Source organism: Oncorhynchus nerka, linkage group LG3 (assembly GCF_034236695.1).
Source record: "Oncorhynchus nerka isolate Pitt River linkage group LG3, Oner_Uvic_2.0, whole genome shotgun sequence".
In the NCBI taxonomy this organism is placed as follows: Eukaryota; Metazoa; Chordata; class Actinopteri; order Salmoniformes; family Salmonidae; genus Oncorhynchus; species Oncorhynchus nerka.
In genome coordinates this window covers 56,906,065-56,928,531 of record NC_088398.1, presented here as the reverse complement: position 1 = coordinate 56,928,531, position 22,467 = coordinate 56,906,065, and the positions used below count along the sequence as shown (strand labels likewise).

The 22,467-nt window shown below is 46.7% G+C and overlaps 1 protein-coding gene across 2 annotated transcripts in view; it reads right to left on the bottom strand.

Annotated features, from left to right (window-relative positions):
* Positions 1-22,467, bottom strand: part of LOC115111274 (receptor tyrosine-protein kinase erbB-4-like) — a 526,495-nt gene that overhangs the window by 69,179 nt on the left and 434,849 nt on the right. For both annotated transcript variants that reach the window (XM_065013654.1, XM_029637163.2), the window contains exons 16-17: positions 20,875-20,919; positions 7,361-7,493 (exon numbers count right to left, since the gene is read on the bottom strand). In XM_065013654.1, coding sequence (XP_064869726.1) covers positions 7,361-7,493; positions 20,875-20,919 — 178 coding nt within the window. The remainder of the gene's footprint in view (positions 1-7,360; positions 7,494-20,874; positions 20,920-22,467) is intronic.

The window sequence follows — 22,467 nt, the reverse complement described above, 5'->3', positions numbered from 1 at the left end:
CCAGGACCATGCCCCAGGACTACCTGACATGATGACTCCTTGCTGTCCCCAGTCCACCTGACCGTGCTGCTGCTCCAGTTTCAAATGTTCTGCCTTATTATTATTCGACCATGCTGGTCATTTATGAACATTTGAACATCTTGGCCATGTTCTGTTATAATCTCCACCCGGCACAGCCAGAAGAGGACTGGCCACCCCACATAGCCTGGTTCCTCTCTAGGTTTCTTCCTAGGTTTTGGCCTTTCTAGGGAGTTTTTCCTAGCCACCGTGCTTCTACACCTGCATTGCTTGCTGTTTGGGGTTTTAGGCTGGGTTTCTGTACAGCACTTTGACATATCAGCTGATGTACGAAGGGCTATATAAATACATTTGATTTGATGTCCTTCCATATATTTTTAGTCCCCCTCTTATTCCTCTTCCCCCTCTCCTTCTCCTTCCCCCTTTCCGTTTCCGTCTGTTTTTATCCCCCTCTCTTTCCTTTCTCTCTCTTGTTTTGAATGTTTTTGTGCAGTGTGAACACTCCAACGGAATTGAGACCCCTCAAAAGAGCCCCTCAAAAGAGCCTCTGAAGCAACCCGAACTGAGACCACTTCTAGAGGTGTTCGGAGTTCGGTTCGCTTGAATTCCACGGCCTGGTTCCCTTTATTTAGGGCAATGTGAACACAAAGCTCCCCAGGCTCGCTTGTCATTATTCCTGCACCACACGCTAGACTACTGCAACACTGTTTCCCCTGCCACAACCCCCCACATTGGGTCCACAAAAGAGAGAAGATGGTGATGTGCAGGTTCTCAGAAATAAACGTGTGCTGTTTTTGCATATTGATCAGCGATTGTCAAGGATGCACAGAAATTCCAAAATATGTATGGAGTTCTTAGTTCAAGATTATTTGTTTGCGATATGTGATCTATAGGCTAAGAGAGTTTCATAAAGTGTTTACTCGATAGTGGGGTGAGAAGACAACATATTTGGTGAGAATCACAACATAGGGTACAAAATAAGTTTGAGCTCTTAAAGGGGCAGTGCCTACATTTTCAATTACATCATTATTCAATCTGCTGTTATTCTTCTGCTATTTATTATGTTACTCATAATATTTACATGTTAATATTATCTTCTGATTACAATGATTTAAATGCAATCTATTAGCTTCCAAATGTAAGTATGTACAATATCTAGCTGTCCGATAGCACCTTCTGATGGAATGGCTTGTCCTGCACTTTGTAAAAACCCAGAGTGCACTGAGTGAATGTTGGAAAAAGATCTTGGTTCCTTTCTAAACATAGCGATGTGAATGCAAAGAGAACTGAGCTATTTTACCCCAGAGTTCACTTGAATAGGACTGAGATTGGCTCTTTTAAGAGGGAGCTGTTCACCAACCCACTCTGCACTGTGGTGCTGAAACCTGAGGAAGAATACTAGGGTGTCCATTTATTTAGTCTCTTCGAGCAGTCATTTCTTGTTTGTTATTACTTGTTATTATTTCAAGCTAAAATCCTTAGTTGCTCCATTTCTTGACTTATAGATGAATTATATACACACAATGATTATTGAATAATATCATTTAGAATTGCCTCATGAGTTTAGATCAACTGTCGCATCACATCATAATCCAAAATATAAGCTTGTTTTACTCCAATGTTTGTAAACAATGTAAATGTAAAATATGTCTAAAAGGATCATTTTGATGTCATGGATGGTCAGCCCTTGCATCCATACCTCTGTTTCTGAATGTGAGCGTGGTTACATTTCACCCCTCAGCTTTTGAACTAAACATCGGCTGAGTTTACTCTTTGTTATCGTTTCAATTGACTGACTTGCCACTGAGTTTTGCATTGAGCCAATTTGTATTGAATACAAATGGTGAGTTCCGTAATAATAAAGCAGTGAACAGTACTGTATGTGTGTGCAGCTAATCAAGACAGCACAGTGGAGCGGAATGGATGGAGAGAGTGTGAGAGACCAGTGATGTAAGGTATTATGGAAAAAGGCACAATCTTGTCATTACTGAAATAACTAGTAAAAAGCCCAGTGCACCATCACTTCATGGCACTGTAAGTGTAGGGTAGAAGGACATGGCAGGAGACCAGCACATTCATGCTCTTACACCACCCTATGTGATACTGAGAGCTTTAATGGAACCTGTCCCTGATGGCTGTTAACACAGATCACCCGCTCCTCTCCTACATGGGAGACTGAACGTCCGTCCGTCCGTCTGTCTACAGTGAGCTAGCGCTAGCCCAGGACAGTTTTCAGGCCTCCCTCTCACAGTAGGTATTAGCCACAGTACTGTTCGTGACTCAAATATGAAGTCATGGCTATCAGTATACTGAAACTTAATAATAGGTTCTCTATACATGTTATTCATGTTATTTCACAGTAACTCTTATAACTAATCTATTTCACATGCAGTGGTGATGAATACTTGTATATGCAGCTATGCAGACTTAGCAGCAGGGTTGGGATTCATTCCACAAATTCAACTCTAATTACATTCTCTGTCTCTGTAAATTTGATATAATTCAATTCAAATTTCAGGTCAATCTTTGAATTCAAAGATAATTAAATTCATCTCAATTCCAATGGTGGGCAAATTCCAAGAATTCAATTGCCAATTCAATATTAATAACTTGAAGATTGTTGAAATTTGAATTGAATTCAACATAATTGATCCAATTCAAGAATTGAATTGAAATGTCTAATTACATGGAATTGACCCCAACTCTGCTTGGCAGTGGATCATATCCTAGCCATTTACAACCAGATATGGTACCTGGTCAAAAGTAGCGAGCTACATAGGGATTAGGGTGCCATTTGGGACCAAGCCATCCTTTACCTATTCTATCCATTCATTGTGATCAGTCGAGGAGGTAGAGAGTCCCAAATTCAGACAAAATGCTTCCTGGTTTGGTCAAGTCGGGCTCTACAGCATGGCAGACTGGGTAATTCATTAAGATTGATGTCTGTACGGAGGATGAAATTGAGGTCTCCAATCTGCTCCCCACTCTGTGGAGGGAGGAGATTGTGTGTGGATGGAGGAGTGTGTGTGTTTGTCAAATCAAATCAAATCAAATTGTAACATATTTTGCAGATCTTATCACAGGTGCACCCGAAATGCTTATGTTTGTAGCTCCAACAGTGCAGTAATACCTACAAATAAAAAACAATACACACAAATTAAATAAAATAAAATAAAGAAATGAAGAAATATCAGAATGAATATAAATACAGTATATACTGGAAATAATGGTGTGAAATAGACAGTATATGAATAGAAAAGGTTTGTACAGCAGTAGTTATATAGGCTCATCCTTGACTAGAATACAGTATATTCTAGATGGTAGCGGAGTGAACTGACCGCACCACCCGCTGGAGGAGAGCCTTGCAGCTGCAGACAGTGTAATTGCCGTGCCAGGTGGTGATACACCCTTACAGGATGCTCTCAATGGTGCATCTGTAGAGGTTTGTCAGGGTCTTAGGAGCCAAGACAAATTCCTTCAGCCTCCTGAAGTTCAAGAACTAGAGCGGTTTGCTGCTGAACAGGGGGCCAAATTGCCAGTGGAAAGGAACAGGGGGCCAAATTGCCAGTGGAAAGGTGCAGCAAGCTCATTGATTGCTACAAGAAGCATTTGTTGGCAGTTATCTTTGCCAAAGGCAGTGCAATGAAGTTCTAGTTCTGAGGTGCTAATAATAATGTCCATGCCATTTGTCTGTATTTTCTCAATTAAAATGGTAAACTTAAGTTTCCAAAAATAAAATGCAATGATGAAAATCCAATAATACGATGTTGAGACCAATGAATTTTTTCAATTTCAAGAAATAGAGAATTAGTCAAGAAAAGTGGAAGGGTGACAATTTACAACTGTACATGTAAACAGTTGTAATAGTGACCAGTAGCAGGATAAATAGATAAATACTAATGGTAATGGCAATCAATAATCAAAGAACAGCAGCATAATGGTAGTAATACATCTAATCAATCATTATTTTAGCAGCAGCGTAGAAGTGAGGGTGTGTGTGTGTAAGTGTGTGGCGTAAGTAACGAATGTGAAAGTGAGGGTGAATGTAAGTGTGTGTATGCGAGTATGTGTGTGTGCGTGTGAGTAAGAGTGACAGTGAAGGTATGTGTGTCTGAGTGGGTAGAGACCTCTGGATGGGTATAGAGTGAGTGTGGATAGTCTGTGGAAGAGGGACAGCAGCGTTTAACAGTGTTACGGCCAGGGGATAGAAGCTGTTCAGGAGTCTGTTGGTCTGAGCCTTGATGCACCGGTACCGCCTGCCAGACGGGAGTGTGGACAACAGTCTCTGGCAATATTTCTCGCAAACCATTTCTGTATAGACCTCGCTTTAATGCACGAAGGCATTGTCATGCTGAAACAGGAAAGGGCCTTCCCCAAACTGTTGCCACAAAGTTGTAAGCACAGAATCGTCTAGAATGCCATTGTATGCTGTAGCATTAAGATTTCCCTTCACTGCAAGTAAGGGGCCTAGCCCGGTCCCATTTTGTGAGCTTGTGTGGCTTACCACTTCGCGGCTTGGCCGTTGTTGCTCCTAGACGTTTGCACTTACAGTTGACCGTGGCAACTCTAGCAGGGCAGAAATTTTACGAGAGATTGCATGAATGTGTGCTTGATTTTATACAGCAATGGTGTGGCTGAAATAGCCAAATCCACAAATTTGTAGGGATGTCCACATGTATATATTGTGTACGTCCTGGATGGCTGAGAGCTGCCCCTAGTGATGCGCTGGGCCGGCCACACCATCCTCTGTATGGCCTTCCGGTAGCGGGCAGTGCGGTTGCCATACCAGATGGTGATACAACCAGTCAGGATGCTCTCGATGGTGCAGCTGTAAAAATTCCTGAGGATCTAATTACTTCAGCCTCCTGAGGGAGAATAGGTGTGCCGTGACTTCTTCACAACTATCCTGGGTCAACTCCTTGGTCTTGTTGATGTTGATGGAGAGGTTGTTGTCCTGACACCACACTGCCAGGTCTCTGACTTCCTCATCGCTGTTGGTGATCAGGCCTACCACCTTGGTGTCGTCAGCAATCTTGATGATGGAGTTGGAGTCGTGCGTGGCCACACAGTGGTGGGTGAACAGGGAGTACAGAGGGGGGCTAAGCATACACCACTGGGGGGCCCCCGTGTTGAGGTGATCCTCATGTCGGAGGTCCTCGTGTCGGAGGTCTCGTTACATACTCTCACCACCTAGGGTTGGCCCGGCATGAAGTCCAGGATCCAGTTGCAGAGGGAAGTGTTCAGTCCCAGGGTCCCGACCTTGGTGAAGAGAGGGAACTATGTTGTTGAACGGCATTCTCACATTGGTATGTCTCTTGTCCAGGTGAGAGAGGGCAGTGTGGAGTGCAATTGAGATTGCATCATCTGTAGATATGTTGGGGCAGTATAGAAATTGGAGTGGGTCCAGGGTGTCTGGGATGATGGAATTGATGTGTGCCATGACCAGCCTTTCAAAGCACTTCATGGTTACAGATCTGAGTGGTACAGTGACGGTAGTGCTGTAGTCATTATGGCAGGTAGCCTCAGAGTTCTTGGGAACAGGAATGATGCGGGTCAGCTTGAGACGTGGGGATTACAGACTGGTACAAGGAGAGGTTGAAAATGACAGTGAAGATGCCTGCCAGCTGGGCTGTGCATGCTCTGAAAACGTACCCTGGAATACCGTCCTGCCCCGGGGCCGTGCGAGTGTTGACTAGATTAAAAGCCTTATTCACATCAGCCTCAGAGAACGGGATCACCTATTCATCTGGGATGGCTGGGGCCCTCATGCACTTGTCGAAGTGTTGAGTTCGTCTAGTAGAGAGGCATCCTTTGTAATCCTTAATGGACTGTAGCTCCTGCCACACGGGTCGAACATCGGAGCCGGTGTAATAGGAGTCCACCTTGTTCCTATATTGTCCTTTTGCCTGTTTGATGGCTCTTCGGAGGTCATAGTGGGACTTCTTGTGCGAGTTTGTGTCCTCTGCCATAGCCTCAGGGTCTGCTGCGATAGTCCTGTTTGTGGTAGCTCTGTCCTTTAGCTTAGGGCATTCCTCAATGTTAATCCAGGGTTTTTGATTGGGGAATCAACATACCTTCACAGTTGTGACAACGTCAACGTTGCATTTTCTGATGAAGCCGGTGACGGAGGTGGTTAGTTCTTCGATGCTATTGGCAGAGTCCTGGAACATATTCCAGTCAGTGCTAGCAAAGCAGTCCTGCAGCATAGCCTCTGCTTCGGTGCACCATTTCACTATGGAGCGCGTCACATGTACTTCCTGTTTGAGCTTCTGTTTGTAAACAGGAAGCAGGAGTATAGTAATGGTTATACAGTATTGGTAGTTTTGTTCACATTTATGGACTAGGTACAATACAGTGGAACACTGCCTATAGAAGTAGAGCAACAAGATGCTTGTTAATTTAACACAGTGTGATGTGGTATTGTATTTGTGTTGCTTGGAAGCCTTGTTCAGAGTGAGTTCCATGTGAGTGGGTCCAGGGTTGATGGTATTTTTGTGTAGAACATCCGTTTCAAAGAAGTTCTCATGTTCTATACCGTAACAAAGGAAAGGAGGGAGAGAGAAGGGAGAGGAGGGAGAGAGGAGGGAGAGAGAAGGGAGAGGAGGGAGAGAGGCCACAGAGGAGAGGAGAGAAAGAGAGGGAGAGAGGGAGAGAGGAAGGAAGAAGAGGAGGGAGAGAGGCCACAGAGGAGAGGAGAGAAAGAGAGGGAGAGAGAGAGAGGAGGGAGAGAGGAAGAGGAGGGAGAGAGGAAGGAAGAAGAGGAGGGAGAAAGGAGGGACAAAGGAAGGAAGGAGAAAGGAGGGAGAAAGGCCTCAGAGGAGAAAGTGATTTGTTTGAGCTGGAGATGATGCTCTCTACCTCCTCTCCTCTCTGTCGGTCTATTCCCTAAGCTCTCTCTGTGTTCTCATAGCCCCGGGCCCCAGCCACCAGAGGCCCTACACACATCACAGAACACATCATAGACTACATCACATACCATTAAGCACAAGGCTGTTATTACAGCTCTTCATAGAGCAGTAAGTGACGTCCTTTTCACTAAGGCTACTAGGATGTAGGATCCAATTCACTCCTGTTTTCTTTAATTATTACTTCAATCAATCATTCAATATCTTTATTGTCCCAATTGAGATCCATTGTGGAAATGTTTGACCAATAATGAACTCTATAACTGAAACGTCAAACCAATCAGTCTGTGTCTTATTGAGAGTCTCTAAATTCGGTCTGTGTCTCAAGGCACCCTATTCCCTATATTTTGATGAGACCAATGGAAGCTTTTTCTATGAGCCACATCTCAGGAGGCCCTTACCCTTGTCCCGGGTGTGTGTGTGTTCACACGCCATACCTCTGTCTCGAGGAAGCGTCGCAGGGCTCTCTTCTTCTTGATGCTCTTCCTGCGGACAGACACGGCTACACTCAGAGCCACAATGACCACGACGAAGAGGCCCCCTATCACCCCGGCAGCAATCAAGGGAGTCCTGAGGGAGAGGAGAGAGAGAGAGATGTGAGATAGGGCCACAGTACTGGATACTAGTTACCAAACCTTCTTATTTGTTTTCTTTCTAATCATTTAGCTGCGCTTGATTGAGCTACTATTGTCTGGTAAAGTGGAACCGATAGAATAGTTTATCCACCTGGCAGTCCAAGCAGGCTTAATCAAATGCTCAAAATATTTGATAGAAAACAAATACTATTTAAACCCAGGTCTGATAAGCACTTACTCCAGAAGTCACAACAGACTTGGCTAACCAGAATTAGGACAATTCTTACTTAGCTTACAACCTTTGACAAAATACATGATCTAACATCTACAAGTGTCCTGTTACAAAATTAGGCAGTAAGTTCAAAGAAGAAGGGAAGGAAATGAAAGTCAGGAGAAGACGACATGTTCTGCTGCTTGTCAGCCTTGTCCATGATCTCTCTAACCCTCTACACCCCTGTCTGTCTTTCTGTCTATCTGCCTGCACTGGGAGCATTGAGTTATGTCCCTATGGCTGTGTAAAAAATAATTGTGCACTTAATAGGGAAAAGGGTGGCATTTGGGACGTATCCACAGTATATTGTGGATGAGAAGTGAGATGAAATGGTGTATCTGAGTGAATGTGCCTATCCTCTATCTTAATAAAAGGGCTAATTTGGCTGCGAGCACACGGAAGAACAGAACAGTGCAAAAGAGATGAAAGTGGCGGTGCTTCGGCACACTCCAGTCGTGCTTTAAATCAGCAGGAAAGCTATGAGCAGGTCTGGTAGATCACAGAGAAGAGCAGGTCCCATTAAACGTTATCACCCTCAGCTCACTTCATTTGGAATCGCATGAAACAACTCCCAATCTTTCACTCATCGGGTGCTTCCCAAATGGCCCCCTTTTCCCTATGTAGTGCACTACTTTTGACCTGAGCCCATAGAGAATAGGGTGTCATTTGGGACACAAACATCCTCATTCTCCCAGCTCTACCTCTCTCCTACACAATATTACAGGGATGGATTTACTTTACTAAGGCACTGCATGGTGCTTTCGGCAGGAAGTGGCTTCAAGAGACATAGTTGTATGCAGGCCTAGGCATACTCCGAGTGAACATTTGTAGTGGTGCACCCAAATGGAGAGCGGAGAGTGGGGGAATAAGTCAAAAGCAGACAGAGTGTTTGTTGAGCGGCATCCCTTTTCTCTTTTGTTATTTCGAGCCAATATGATAATCAGTGTGTATATACTGTATGTGTGTGTGGAGGGAAAGTTTGTGAGTGTGCCTGTGTGTGTGTGTGCGTGTGTGTGTGTGCATGCGTGCGTGCGTGGACATGTTTAACTATTCTTGTGAGGACCAGAAGTCCCCACAAGAATAGTAAACAAACATACATTTGACCAACTGGGGATGTTTTGTTAGTCCCCAGTTGGTTTACGGTTAAGGTTAGAATTAGTGTTGCGGTTAGAATTACGTTAAGGATTAGTGTTAGGAGCTAGTGTTAGTTTTAGGGTTAGGAGCTAGGGTTAGTTTTAGGGTTAGGAGCTAGGGTTAGTTTTAGGGTTAGGAGCTAGGGTTAGGAGCTAGGGTTAGGTTTATGGTTAGGAGCTAGGGTTAGTTTTAGGGTTAGGAGCTAGTGTTAGTTTTAGGGTTAGGAGCTAGGGTTAGTTTTAGGGTTAGGAGCTAGGGTTAGGTTTATGGTTAGGAGCTAGGGTTAGTTTTAGGGTTAGGAGCTAGTGTTAGTTTTAGGGTTAGGAGCTAGGGTTAGTTTTAGGGTTAGGAGCTAGGGTTAGGAGCTAGGGTTAGGTTTAGGGTTAGGAGCTAGGGTTCGTTTTAGGGTTATGAGCTAGGGTTAGTTTTAGGGTTAGGAGCTAGGGTTAGTTTTAGGGTTAGGAGCTAGGGTTAGGTTTAGTGTTAGGAGCTAGGGTTAGGTTTAGGGTTAGGAGCTAGGGTTAGGTTTAGGGTTAGGAGCTAGGGTTAGGTTTAGGGTTAAGAGCTAGGGTTAGGTTTAGGGTTAGGAGCTAGGGTTAGGTTTAGGGTTAGGAGCTAGGGTTAGGAGCTAGGGTTAGTTTTAGGGTTAGGAGCTAGGGTTAGGTTTAGGGTTAGGAGCTAGGGTTAGGTTTAGGGTTAGGAGCTAGGGTTAGGTTTAGGGTTAGGAACTAGGGTTAGGTTTAGGGTTAGGAGCTAGGGTTAGGTTTAGGGTTAGGAGCTAGGGTTAGGTTCAGGGTTAGGAGCTAGGGTTAGGTTTAGGGTTAGGAGCTAGGGTTAGGTTTAGGGTTAGGAGCTAGGGTTAGGTTTAGGGTTTGAGCTAGGGTTAGGTTCAGGGTTAGGAGCTAGGGTTAGGTTTAGGGTTAGGAGCTAGGGTTAGGTTTAGGGTTAGGAGCTAGGGTTAGGTTTAGGGTTAGGAGCTAGGGTTAGGTTCAGGGTTAGGAGCTAGGGTTAGGAGCTAGGGTTAGGTTTAGGGTTAGGAGCTAGGGTTAGGTTTAGGGTTAGGAGCTAGGGTTAGGTTCAGGGTTAGGAGCTAGGTTTAGGGTTAGGAGCTAGGGTTAGGTTTAGGGTTAGGAGCTAGGGTTAGGTTTAGGGTTAGGAGCTAGGGTTAGGTTTAGGGTTAGGAGCTAGGGTTAGGAGCTAGGGTTAGGAGCTAGGGTTAGGTTTAGGGTTAGTTTTAGGGTTAGGAGCTAGGGTTAGGTTTAGTGTTAGGAGCTAGGGTTAGGTTTAGGGTTAGGAGCTAGGGTTAGGTTTAGGGTTAGGAGCTAGGGTTAGGTTTAGGGTTAGGAGCTAGGGTTAGGTTTAGGAGCTAGGGTTAGGTTTAGGAGCTAGGGTTAGGTTTAGGGTTAGGAGCTAGGGTTAGTTTTAGGGTTAGGAGCTAGGGTTAGGTTTAGGGTTAGGAGCTAGGGTTAGGTTTAGGGTTAGGAGCTAGGGTTAGATTCAGGGTTAGGAGCTAGGGTTAGGTTTAGGGTTAGGAGCTAGGGTTAGGTTTAGGGTTAGGAGCTAGGGTTAGGTTTAGGGTTAGGAGCTAGGGTTAGGTTCAGGGTTAGGAGCTAGGGTTAGGTTTAGGGTTAGGAGCTAGGGTTAGGTTTAGGGTTAGGAGCTAGGGTTAGGTTTAGGGTTTGAGCTAGGGTTAGGTTCAGGGTTAGGAGCTAGGGTTAGGGTTAGGAGCTAGGGTTAGGTTCAGGGTTAGGAGCTAGGGTTAGGTTTAGGGTTAGGAGCTAGGGTTAGGTTTAGGGTTAGGAGCTAGGGTTAGGTTCAGGGTTAGGAGCTAGGTTTAGGGTTAGGAGCTAGGGTTAGGTTTAGGGTTAGGAGCTAGGGTTAGGTTTAGGCTTAGGAGCTAGGGTTAGGTTTAGGGTTAGGAGCTAGGGTTAGGTTTAGGGTTAGGAGCTAGGGTTAGGTTTAGGGTTAGGAGCTAGGGTTAGATAGAACCCTAAACCCGAGAGCTCCGAGGGGTCACCAAAACAGTTCAACAACAGGAGGAAGACAATTATTGATAAAGTGATGAGGATAAAAAAACGTTCCAAAAAAAAAATTTAGATAATAAAATCATAATAAAACACGCAAACTGGAACAATTAAATAAATAACTAAATAAGTACATAATTGGAAATCCCCCCCCAAAGGATGAAGGGATTAAGTTCTCCAAAGATAAGTGCTATGTTAAAGTGCTTGATATTATACAATTAAATATAAAATATAAAAAAGACAAAACCAGATTGAGTAAATAAATACATCATTTTTTATTGAACTGGCCTCTCCGGCTCTCTTAATTAGGCCCTCACTAACTCCCACTGTCAATGCTTTATCCTACTCTTTACCATTCATCCCAAGTGGAGCCACGGTCGGTTTCTCTATCCACCTGGATTCAGCTGCTCTTCTCTGGCCTGTGGTCAAGGAGGCTTTCATCTCCAGACCAGTGATGCAGAGGGAGGTTGTAGGGTGGTTTTGAAAGTGTTTTACCAGGTGTGTTTGTAATATGTTTTTTTCATCGTGTAGAGGTGCTGTTTGAGGTGTGTCAAGAATGTGAGACTGGTTTCTCCTATAGAAATGTTGTGGCATAATGTGCATGTTATGGCATAGATAATGTTGGTGCTCTGATTGGTCATGAGTTGTGGGATAGGACTGGAGCTTTGTGCATGTGGATTGTGAATGGTTGGAAGTTGTCGATAGTACTGTTGTTCAGTAGGTGGTTTAGGACTGGGTTTATTGGAAAATGTTGCATAGACTAAAAGATCCCTTAGGTTGGGGTTTCTGCAGAATGCTGATATAGGTCGGAATCCCTGGAGTGGGGGGGAATGTACGTTGTGTTTGGGTGAATGCGGCATTGAGTCTGGAATGAAGGAGTCTGTTTATGTCTGAGAAGGTGCTGATGGGGGGTATAATCTGTGGTTCTGTATCTGTTGGGGGGATAGGAACCCGGGGTCTGGGAAAGGTCTGAGGGTGGAGGACAGGGATAGGATGGTGGGGATAGAGATACGGACCCAGAATCAGGAAAGTGTTAAGATAGGTGTGGGCTGTTAGTCCAGGTCAGGAGTCAGTGCCTGGTCCAGAGTTCTGCAGGGTTAAGGTTGTGGTTGGGGTTAAGGTTAGGATTGGGGTTTGGTTTGGGATTAGGGTTGGGGTTAGGTTTGGGGTTAAGATTGGGGTTAAGGTTAGGGGGATCAAGTATTCTGTTCTGGGTGAAGAATGCCACTGTGTTAGGGTTGGGGGGGTTAAACATTCTGTTCTGGGTGAGGACTGCCAGTGTGTTAGGGTTGGGGGATCAAGCATTCTGTTCTGGGTGAAGAATGCCACTGTGTTAGGGTTGGGGGTTAAACATTCTGTTCTGGGTGAGGACTGCCAGTGTGTTAGGGTTGGGAGGATCAAGCATTCTGTTCTGGGTGAGGACTGCCAATGTGTTACAGTTGTGGGATCAAACATTCTGTTCTGGGTGAGGACTGCCAGTGTGTTAGGGTTGGGGGGGATCAAGCATTCTGTTCTGGGTGAGGCCTGCCAGTGTGTTATGGTTGGGGGATCAATCATTCTGTTCAGGGTGAGGCCTGCCAGTGTGTTAGGGTTGGGGGATCAAACATTCTGTTCTGCATGAGGCATGCCAATGTGTTAGGGTTGGGAGGATCAAACATTCTGTTCTGGATGAGGCCTGCCAGTGTGTTAGGGTTGGGGGGATCAAACATTCTGTTCTGGATGAGGCCTGCCAGTGTGTTAGGGTTGGGGGGATCAAACATTATGTTCTGGATGAGGCCTGCCAGTGTGTTAGGTTTGGGGGGATCAAACATTCTGTTCTGGATGAGGCCTGCAAGTGTGTTAGGGTTGGGGGGATCAAACATTCTGTTCTGGATGAGGCCTGCCAGTGTGTTAGGGTTGGGGGATCAAACATTATGTTCTGGATGAGGCCTGCCAGTGTGTTAGGTTTGGGGGATCAAACATTCTGTTCTGGATGAGGCCTGCAAGTGTGTTAGGGTTGGGGGATCAAACATTCTGTTCTGGATGAGGCCTGCCAGTGTGTTAGGGTTGGGGGGATCAAGCATTCTGTTCTGGGTGAGGCCTGCCAGTGTGTTAGGGTTGGGGGTATCAAGCATTCTGTTCTGGATGAGGCCTGCCAGTGTGTTAAGGTTGGCGGATCAAACAATCTGTTCTGGAAAAGGCCTGCCAGTGTGTTAGTGTTGGGGGATCAAACATTCTGTTCTGGATGAGGCCTGCCAGTGTGTTAGGGTTGGGGGATCAAACATTCTGTTCTGGATGAGGCCTGCCAGTGTGTTACGGTTGGGGGATCAAACATTCTGTTCTGGATGAGGCCTGCCAGTGTGTTAGGGTTGGGGGATCAAACATTCTGTTCTGAATGATGCCTGCCAGTGTGTTAGGGTTGGGGGGATCAAACATTCTGTTCTGGACGAGGCCTGCCAGTGTGTTAGGGTTGGGGGATCAAACATTCTGTTCTGGATGAGGCCTGCCAGTGTGTTAGGGTTGGGGGATCAAACATTATGTTCTGGATGAGGCCTGCCAGTGTGTTAGGTTTGGGGGATCAAACATTCTGTTCTGGATGAGGCCTGCAAGTGTGTTAGGGTTGGGGGATCAAACATTCTGTTCTGGATGAGGCCTGCCAGTGTGTTAGGGTTGGGGGGATCAAGCATTCTGTTCTGGGTGAGGCCTGCCAGTGTGTTAGGGTTGGGGGTATCAAGCATTCTGTTCTGGATGAGGCCTGCCAGTGTGTTAAGGTTGGCGGATCAAACAATCTGTTCTGGAAAAGGCCTGCCAGTGTGTTAGTGTTGGGGGATCAAACATTCTGTTCTGGATGAGGCCTGCCAGTGTGTTAGGGTTGGGGGATCAAACATTCTGTTCTGGATGAGGCCTGCCAGTGTGTTACGGTTGGGGGGATCAAACATTCTGTTCTGGATGAGGCCTGCCAGTGTGTTAGTTGGGGGTTGGGATCAAACATTCTCAAACATTCTGTTCTGAATGATGCCTGCCAGTGTGTTAGGGTTGGGGGATCAAACATTCTGTTCTGGATGAGGCCTGCCAGTGTGTTAGGGTTGGGGGATCAAACATTCTGTTCTGGATGAGGCCTGCCAGTGTGTTAGGTTTGGGGGATCAAACATTATGTTCTGGATGAGGCCTGCCAGTGTGTTAGGGTTGGGGGGATCAAACATTCTGTTCTGGATGAGGCCTGCAAGTGTGTTAGGGTTGGAGGGGGATCAAACATTCTGTTCTGGATGAGGCCTGCCAGTGTGTTAGGGTTGGGGGGGATCAAGCATTCTGTTCTGGGTGAGGCCTGCCAGTGTGTTAGGGTTGGGGGTATCAAGCATTCTGTTCTGGATGAGGCCTGCCAGTGTGTTAAGGTTGGGGGATCAAACAATCTGTTCTGGATGAGGCCTGCCAGTGTGTTAGTGTTGGGGGATCAAACATTCTGTTCTGGATGAGGCCTGCCAGTGTGTTAGGGTTGGGGGATCAAACATTCTGTTCTGGATGAGGCCTGCCAGTGTGTTAGGGTTGGGGGATCAAACATTCTGTTCTGCATGATGCCTGCCAGTGTGTTAGGGTTGGGGGCTCAAACATTCTGTTCTGGATGAGGCCTGCCAGTGTGGTAGGGTTGGGGGATCAAACATTCTGTTCTGGATGAGGCCTGCCAATGTGTTAGGGTTGGGGGATCAAACATTCTGTTCTGGGTGAGGCCTGCCAGTGGGTTGGGGGATCAAGAATTTTGTTCTGGGTGAGGCCTGCCAGTGTGTTAGGGTTGGGGGGGATCAAACATTCTGTTCTGGATGAGGCCAGACAATGTGTTAGGGTTGGGGGGGATCAAACATTCTGTTCTGGATGAGGCCTGCCAATGTGTTAGGGTTGGGAGGATCAAACATTCTGTTCTGGATGAGGCCTGCCAGTGTGTTAGGGTTGGGGGGATCAAACATCCTGTTCTGGATGAGGCCTGCCAGTGTGTTAGGGTTGGGGGGATCAAACATTATGTTCTGGATGAGGCCTGCCAGTGTGTTAGGGTTGGGGGATCAAACATTCTGTTCTGGATGAGGCCTGCCAGTGTGTTAGGGTTGGGGAGATCAAACATTCTATTCTGGGTGAGGCCTGCCAGTGTGTTAGGGTTGGGGGATCAAACATTCTGTTCTGGATGAGGCCTGCCAGTGTGTTAGGGTTGGGGGATCAAACATTCTGTTCTGGGTGAGGCCTGCCAGTGGGTTGGGGGGATCAAGAATTTTGTTCTGGGTGAGGCCTGCCAGTGTGTTAGGGTTGGGGGATCAAACATTCTGTTCTGGATGAGGCCAGACAATGTGTTAGGGTTGGGGGATCAAACATTCTGTTCTGGATGAGGCCTGCCAATGTGTTAGGGTTGGGAGGATCAAACATTCTGTTCTGGATGAGGCCTGCCAGTGTGTTAGGGTTGGGGGATCAAACATTCTGTTCTGGACGAGGCCTGCCAGTGTGTTAGGGTTGGGGGGGGATCAAACATTCTGTTCTGGATGAGGCCAGACAATGTGTTAGGGTTGGGGGGATCAAACATTCTGTTCTGGGTGAGGCCTGCCAGTGGGTTGGGGGGGGGGATCAAGAATTTTGTTCTGGGTGAGGCCTGCCAGTGTGTTAGGGTTGGGGGATCAAACATCCTGTTCTGGATGAGGCCTGCCAGTGTGTTAGGGTTGGGGGATCAAACATTATGTTCTGGATGAGGCCTGCCAGTGGGTTGGGGGATCAAACATTCTGTTCTGGATGAGGCCTGCCAGTGTGTTAGGGTTGGGGAGATCAAACATTCTATTCTGGGTGAGGCCTGCCAGTGTGTTAGGGTTGGGGGGATCAAACATTCTGTTCTGGACGAGGCCTGCCAGTGTGTTAGGGTTGGGGGGATCAAACATCCTGTTCTGGATGAGGCCTGCCAGTGTGTTAGGGTTGGGGGATCAAACATTATGTTCTGGATGAGGCCTGCTAGTGTGTTAGGGTTGGGGGATCAAACATTCTGTTCTGGATGAGGCCTGCCAGTGTGTTAGGGTTGGGGAGATCAAACATTCTATTCTGGGTGAGGCCTGCCAGTGTGTTAGGGTTGGGGGATCAAACATTCTGTTCTGGGTGAGGCCTGCCAGTGTGTTAGGGTTGGGGGGTCAAACATTCTGTTCTGGGTGAGGCCTGCCAGTGGGTTGGGGGGATCAAGAATTTTGTTCTGGGTGAGGCCTGCCAGTGTGTTAGGGTTGGGGGATCAAACATTCTGTTCTGGATGAGGCCAGACAATGTGTTAGGGTTGGGGGGGATCAAACATTCTGTTCTGGATGAGGCCTGCCAATGTGTTAGGGTTGGGAGGATCAAACATTCTGTTCTGGATGAGGCCTGCCAGTGTGTTAGGGTTGGGGGATCAAACATTCTGTTCTGGACGAGGCCTGCCAGTGTGTTAGGGTTGGGGGATCAAACATTCTGTTCTGGATGAGGCCAGACAATGTGTTAGGGTTGGGGGATCAAACATTCTGTTCTGGGTGAGGCCTGCCAGTGGGTTGGGGGGGATCAAGAATTTTGTTCTGGGTGAGGCCTGCCAGTGTGTTAGGGTTGGGGGATCAAACATCCTGTTCTGGATGAGGCCTGCCAGTGTGTTAGGGTTGGGGGATCAAACATTCTGTTCTGGATGAGGCCTGCCAGTGTGTTAGGGTTGGGGGATCAAACATTCTGTTCTGGGTGAGGCCTGCCAGTGGGTTGGGGGATCAAGAATTTTGTTCTGGGTGAGGCCTGCCAGTGTGTTAGGGTTGGGGGGGATCAAACATTATGTTCTGCATGAGGCCTGCCAATGTGTTAGGGTTGGGGGATCAAACATTCTGTTCTGGATGAGGCCTGCCAGTTTGTTAGGGTTGGGGGGGATCAAACATTCTGTTCTGGATGAGGCCTGCCAGTGTGTTAGGGTTGGGGGGATCAAACATTCTGTTCTGGATGAGGCCTGCCAGTGTGTTAGGGTTGGGGGGGATCAAACATTCTGTTCTGGATGAGGCCTGCCAGTGTGTTAGGGTTGGGGGGATCAAACATTCTGTTCTGGATGAGGCCTGCCAGTGTGTTAGGGTTGGGGAGATCAAACATTCTGTTCTGGATGAGGCCTGCCAGTGTGTTAGGGTTGGGAGGATCAAACATTCTGTTCTGGATGAGGCCTGCCAGTGTGTTAAGGTTGGGGGATCAAACATTCTGTTATGGATGAGGCCTGCCAGTGTGTTAGGGTTGGGGGATCAAACATCCTGTTCTGGATGAGGCCTGCCAGTGTGTTAGGGTTGGGGGATCAAACATTCTGTTCTGGATGAGGCCTGCCAGTTTGTTTGCCTTTATGTACCTCAGTGACCGCTTTGAGTATCCCCTCTTCCCCAGTGCACTAAATAGGGTCTGTGTGGGTGAATGAAAGTCTTTCTGTTGTGTACATAGTCTATGGAATCTAATGAGTTGTGATTTGACAATGCCCGTGAATGGATGTTTTGGGTGATAACTGGAATTGTGGAGTAGGGCATGTGTGTCTGTGTCCTTGAAATATACTTTGTTTGTAAAGAGACTATGTGCGTGTCAGTATCTGGAATAAAAGATTGATTGTATGTGGGTGGATGACACATTTAACTGTTATGGTAGGATGATGGTTATTGAGTATTTCAATGAATGTTGTGAAATGTACCAGATCATGTTCCCACACACACATATCATCCAGGTATCGTCTATAAAACATGGGACGCAATGGGCCTTTAGCCAGGACTCTCAAATCCCAGTCTGCCATATCAATATTAGCATAGGCTGGGGTGAACTTTTTACTTATCGCGTCCCATAAATCTGTACGTACTGTAGTGTTTATTATTAAATGTGAAATCATTGTTTCTTTAGCCAAGTTCTAGAAGCTGTAGGAGGTGTGTGTCTGTTCTATATGGATCTGGATATCTCTGGAGAGTAGATTCCACTGCTGTCAAACCCGACAAGATATCTATGTTGGTGTAGAGATAATCTATATCTAGAGTGAATAGGTATGCATGTGCTGGGACTGGAATGTTGTGAAGTGTGTCTATGAAATGGTATGTGTACTAAAGGTAGCTAGGGAGATTTTGTGAGATGGGAGTGAGGAGGTAGTCAATGGATTTGGCTGCTGGCGAGGACACACACACAGTCTGACACAATAGTTTTTCCCTTCAGGACCTCAAAAGGGACTGTCCATGTATGTGGTGTTTGGTGGATCTTAGGGTGGAAATAGAAGAGTCTCTGTCTGGGTAATTCTGGTCCATCTAGATATTCCTTTTGTCTATGTGTAATGTATTTCTTTCCGTAGAGATCTGATATTATCTGTCTGATTTTTATTTGCGTCTGGATCTGTGTAGAAGCAGGGATAGGAGTATAATGGTGTGTACTAGAGAGTTGTCGGTGGGCTTCAGAGAGGTACTCTTGGTTGTCCATAATAATGATCTTTGAGCCTTTGTTTGCTGGTTTTCTGGTTCTATGTTTGTGTTTCCTTACTTTAGCTCGGGCTTGTCTTTCTTCTGTTCTGTTTTGAGGTTATGGTGGAGGTACAGAATTCTCTGATGATTTTGGTTAAGGTTAGGTTTTTAGGTTAAGGTTAGAGTTAGGGTAAGAGTACGGGTTAGGGTTAGGGGTTAGGAAAATAGGATTTAGAATTGTGTCCCCACAAGGTTAGCTATACAAGACTGTGAGTGTGTGTGTGTGTGTGTGTGAGAGAGGGTAAAAGTCCAGAGGGTGTCAGACAGTGCAGATGACAGTACGTCTAGTCTCTATTATGTGAGACAGCCTCACACAGCAGCAGTTGACACAATGTCAGATAAGCTGTAGAACTAAATGTATATGTCTGTCTGAGCGCTGAGAGGCTTTGTAGTCTCAACATTGGCCCCGAGCAGCTATTCTGCTCAGTTAAACCATAGCCTCTGTAAAATAATGTTAAAAAGCCACTTTACCAAACTGGCATGCCCCACAGTACTATCAGTGTATTGTGTTACTCTGCTGTCAACATATGTATGAAGGTTTTTCCCCTGACAGCCTTTATCAGTCTAGTCGCACTTTCCTCACCCTGCGACAACCCCTCTCCACCCCTCTTCACCCTGCGTCAACCCCTCTCCACCCCTGTTCACCCTGCGTCAACCCCTCTCCACCCCTCTTCACCCTGCGTCACCCCCTCTCCACCCTTCTACACCCCGCGTCACCCCCTCTCCACCCCTCTTCACCCTGCGTCACCCCCTCTCCACCCCTCTTCACCCTGCGTCACCCCCTCTCCACCCTTCTTCACCCCGCGTCACCCCCTCTCAACCCCTCTTCACCCCGCGTCACCCCCTCTCCACCCCTCTTCACCCTGCGTCACCCCCTCTCCACCCCTCTTCACCCTGCGTCACTCCCTCTCCACCCCTCTTCACCCTCGTCACCCCCTCTCCACCCTTCTTCACCCCGCGTCACCCCCTCTCCACCCCTCTTCACCCTCGTCACCCCCTCTCCACCCCTCTTCACCCTCGTCACCCCCTCTCCACCCTTCTTCACCCTCGTCAACCCCTCTCCACCCTTCTTCACCTCGCGTCACCCCCTCTCCACCCTTCTTCACCCTGCGTCACCCCTCTCCACCCTTCTTCACCCCTCTCCACCCCTCTTCACCCCGCGTCACCCCCTCTCCACCCCTCTCCACCCATCCTCACCCCCTCTCCACCCCGCGTCACCCCCTCTCCACCCGCGTCACCCCTTCTCCACCCCTCCTCACCCCAAAGCGTCTCCCTCACTATCAGTTTCCCCAGACTGCCTCAGATAGATGAGCAATGGATCAATGGAGAGTGAGACCCAGGCTATGGCATGCTCTGTCTGCGTCTCAAATGGCAACCTGTTCCCTAGTGCCACAGGGGCTCTGGTCAAAAGTAGTGCTCTATATAGGGAATGAGGTACCATTTGGGATGCAATCCTTCCCTCTGGCTCCAGCTTGTAGTAAATTAGCAGTCATTACTGCCCCTTCTCTCTCTGCCCATACATAGCTTCCTTCAGCTCAGCCTTCAGATCAGGAGGCTTCGCAAACTGTTTTTCACTAGGCCTTTGTTTGGGTCTGTGTTGTAAGCCAATATGGCATCCTTCTGCTGTGCTGTTTATTTCTGGACATCATCCTAGAGGGGGATACTGTTCCATTGGGTCTTTATAACTTCTGTGTTACTGATCCCCTCTTCTTGTCTTTTCTGTCCTCCTTGTTCATTTCCTCTCGCCACACTCCCTTCTCTCATGTGTTCCCCCCTCCTCCTCCCCCATACCCCCCATCTCCTCCCCCAGAAACAAACTGTCTGTCATGAAATCGTAAATCCATTTGCTCCGAACGGTTAGTGGCGTTTTCTTCCTTTTCCCCACGAGAACAAAAGCAAAGCGCTACCAATTTATCAAGAGCAGAGTAAAACACAAGCCCGTGCAGGGACACACACACGGATTCACACACACGCACACACAAACATGCACACACTTTTGGCCTCAGAGCTAAACATTATTCACACTACCTGCCTGCTCCTCTCTCTCCCTCTCGGTCTCGGTCTCTCTCGGTCTCTCGCTGTCTCTCTCTTTGTCTCTCTCTATGTCTGTCTCTCTCTGTCTCTGTCTCTCTCTTTGTCTCTCTCTATGTCTGTCTCTCTCTGTCTCTCTCTGTCTCTCTCTCGCTCTCTTCTTCTCTTCTTCTCCTCCTTGCTTTCTAACTAACCTCAGTTGTGGGAACATATATTTGGGGTAAATATAAGCATAGTTGGTTGCTATGCCGTTATTTCAACCAGTGTTGTCTGTTGGCGAGAGTATCTTATCTTTTTTACTATTGTGCGCTCATCGAAGATCAATTCCAATGTATGCATTTGTACTTACAAATTGCTAATGAATGAAAGCTGAACCTGTGTCTCTATGTGTGTAGGCAGTCTGTCCTAGGGACAGAGAAGGAAGTGACAGTAGGGATTTGAAGAGATATTTACCTGTCCATCATGCCAATACAGTCCTGCAGTCTGGGTCCAATACACCTAGATGAGAGGGAGAAACAAAACAATGAATTAATCAATCAGTCCAGCGTCCGTCTCAGTGTCTTGAATCTGTGCTATAGCTCCTAGACCTGTGTCAGTATGTTCTGTCCACAGAAAGAACCGAGCGATGACAGACAGTCACAGAGAAAAAAGGGTACAGAAACAAGAATCAGAGCGTAAGGGAGTCAGGATACTGGATGGTGTAGCTCTTTGATGTAAAGAGGCTAGGGGGAGAGGGAGCAGCCTGGGCTCAGAGCCATACGAAACATACTTTACGTATTTCTGAGCACCTCCAAGATGCATGATATCTATCTAATGTTGTAGTTACTTTAGATAGAAATGAAAGTAGGGAGGTTGGGCGTAAACTGAGACCGTCTAGCAATCCATAGGTTCCATGTTCGAGTCGCGTCGAGGACAACTGTAGCATTTTAGCTAACCCATTCCCTAATCCTTATTCAAAACGTAACCCAATTCACCGAACCCACTATGTAAATTCACCTAACCTTTGTCGTTTTAGCTCCCCTAACCTTTCACGCAAATTATCATAACCTTTGTCGTTAGTTCACCTAACCACTAATGTAAATTCTCCCCGTAATTCTCCTTTGTTGCAACAACGCAACAAGCAACTTGGTCTCAGATTAAGACGTATAATAGTATACTATAATAACTTACGCCATCCAATTCGTACGCTATTGTACAACCAGGTAAGACGTATGATATTATACATCCTCTAATTCATATGATATTGTATGACCGCTATTCCATTCATAATGTAATCTAACGTAACGTAATATATCATACTAAATGTAGTGTCACATATTTACATACAGAATAATACGAATTGCCCTGATAGCACATTGGCGGGAGAGGAAGAGGGGGAGTAACAGAGATGATCTCTGAGTCTGTTTGAGTGTCTGAACTGAAGGGCAGCCTGGGAACAGTTATTTTGACAAAGTGTCAAGATGGCATTTCCACAGATACACTCATTTCCATTATATTTTGTAACAATGTTGTTATGGGTAGATGGAGTTGTGAGCTGGCTGTCTGCCAGTCACGAGGAAATAGAACACAAGACGTGCGGGGCCAGCCCGGTGGACTGACTGACTGCAATACCAAATGATATGTCTCCTTCCTTCTGCTGCTAAACATTACATCGCAGGCTTCACAGCACTCAGAGAGCAGAGGGAGAGCGGAATCTCTTTTGCAGCCCTTCTCTCTCTCTCTCTCTCTCTGTCTCTTTCTCTCTCTGCCTCTCTCTTTCACCTGGGTATTTTGCAGTTCCTGTGGGTGCGTGCGTACGTGTGAGTGAGTGAGTGTGTGTGTGTCTGGAGACACTGATAAACATTGGCTGGATATGGGAACACCGAGTTACAAGGGGTCAGCACCGAGGGGAGCATAGCAAGGTGTTTGTGTGTGTGTGTGTGTGTGTGTGTGTGTTGTGCTGAGAGCTGTTGTACTGTGGATGAAACAGAGCATGACACAGATATTGTTTTCCTCTTGTTATCATGTTGACCTTGGCTTTACAATGGGGATTAGTCTGCCCTTGTC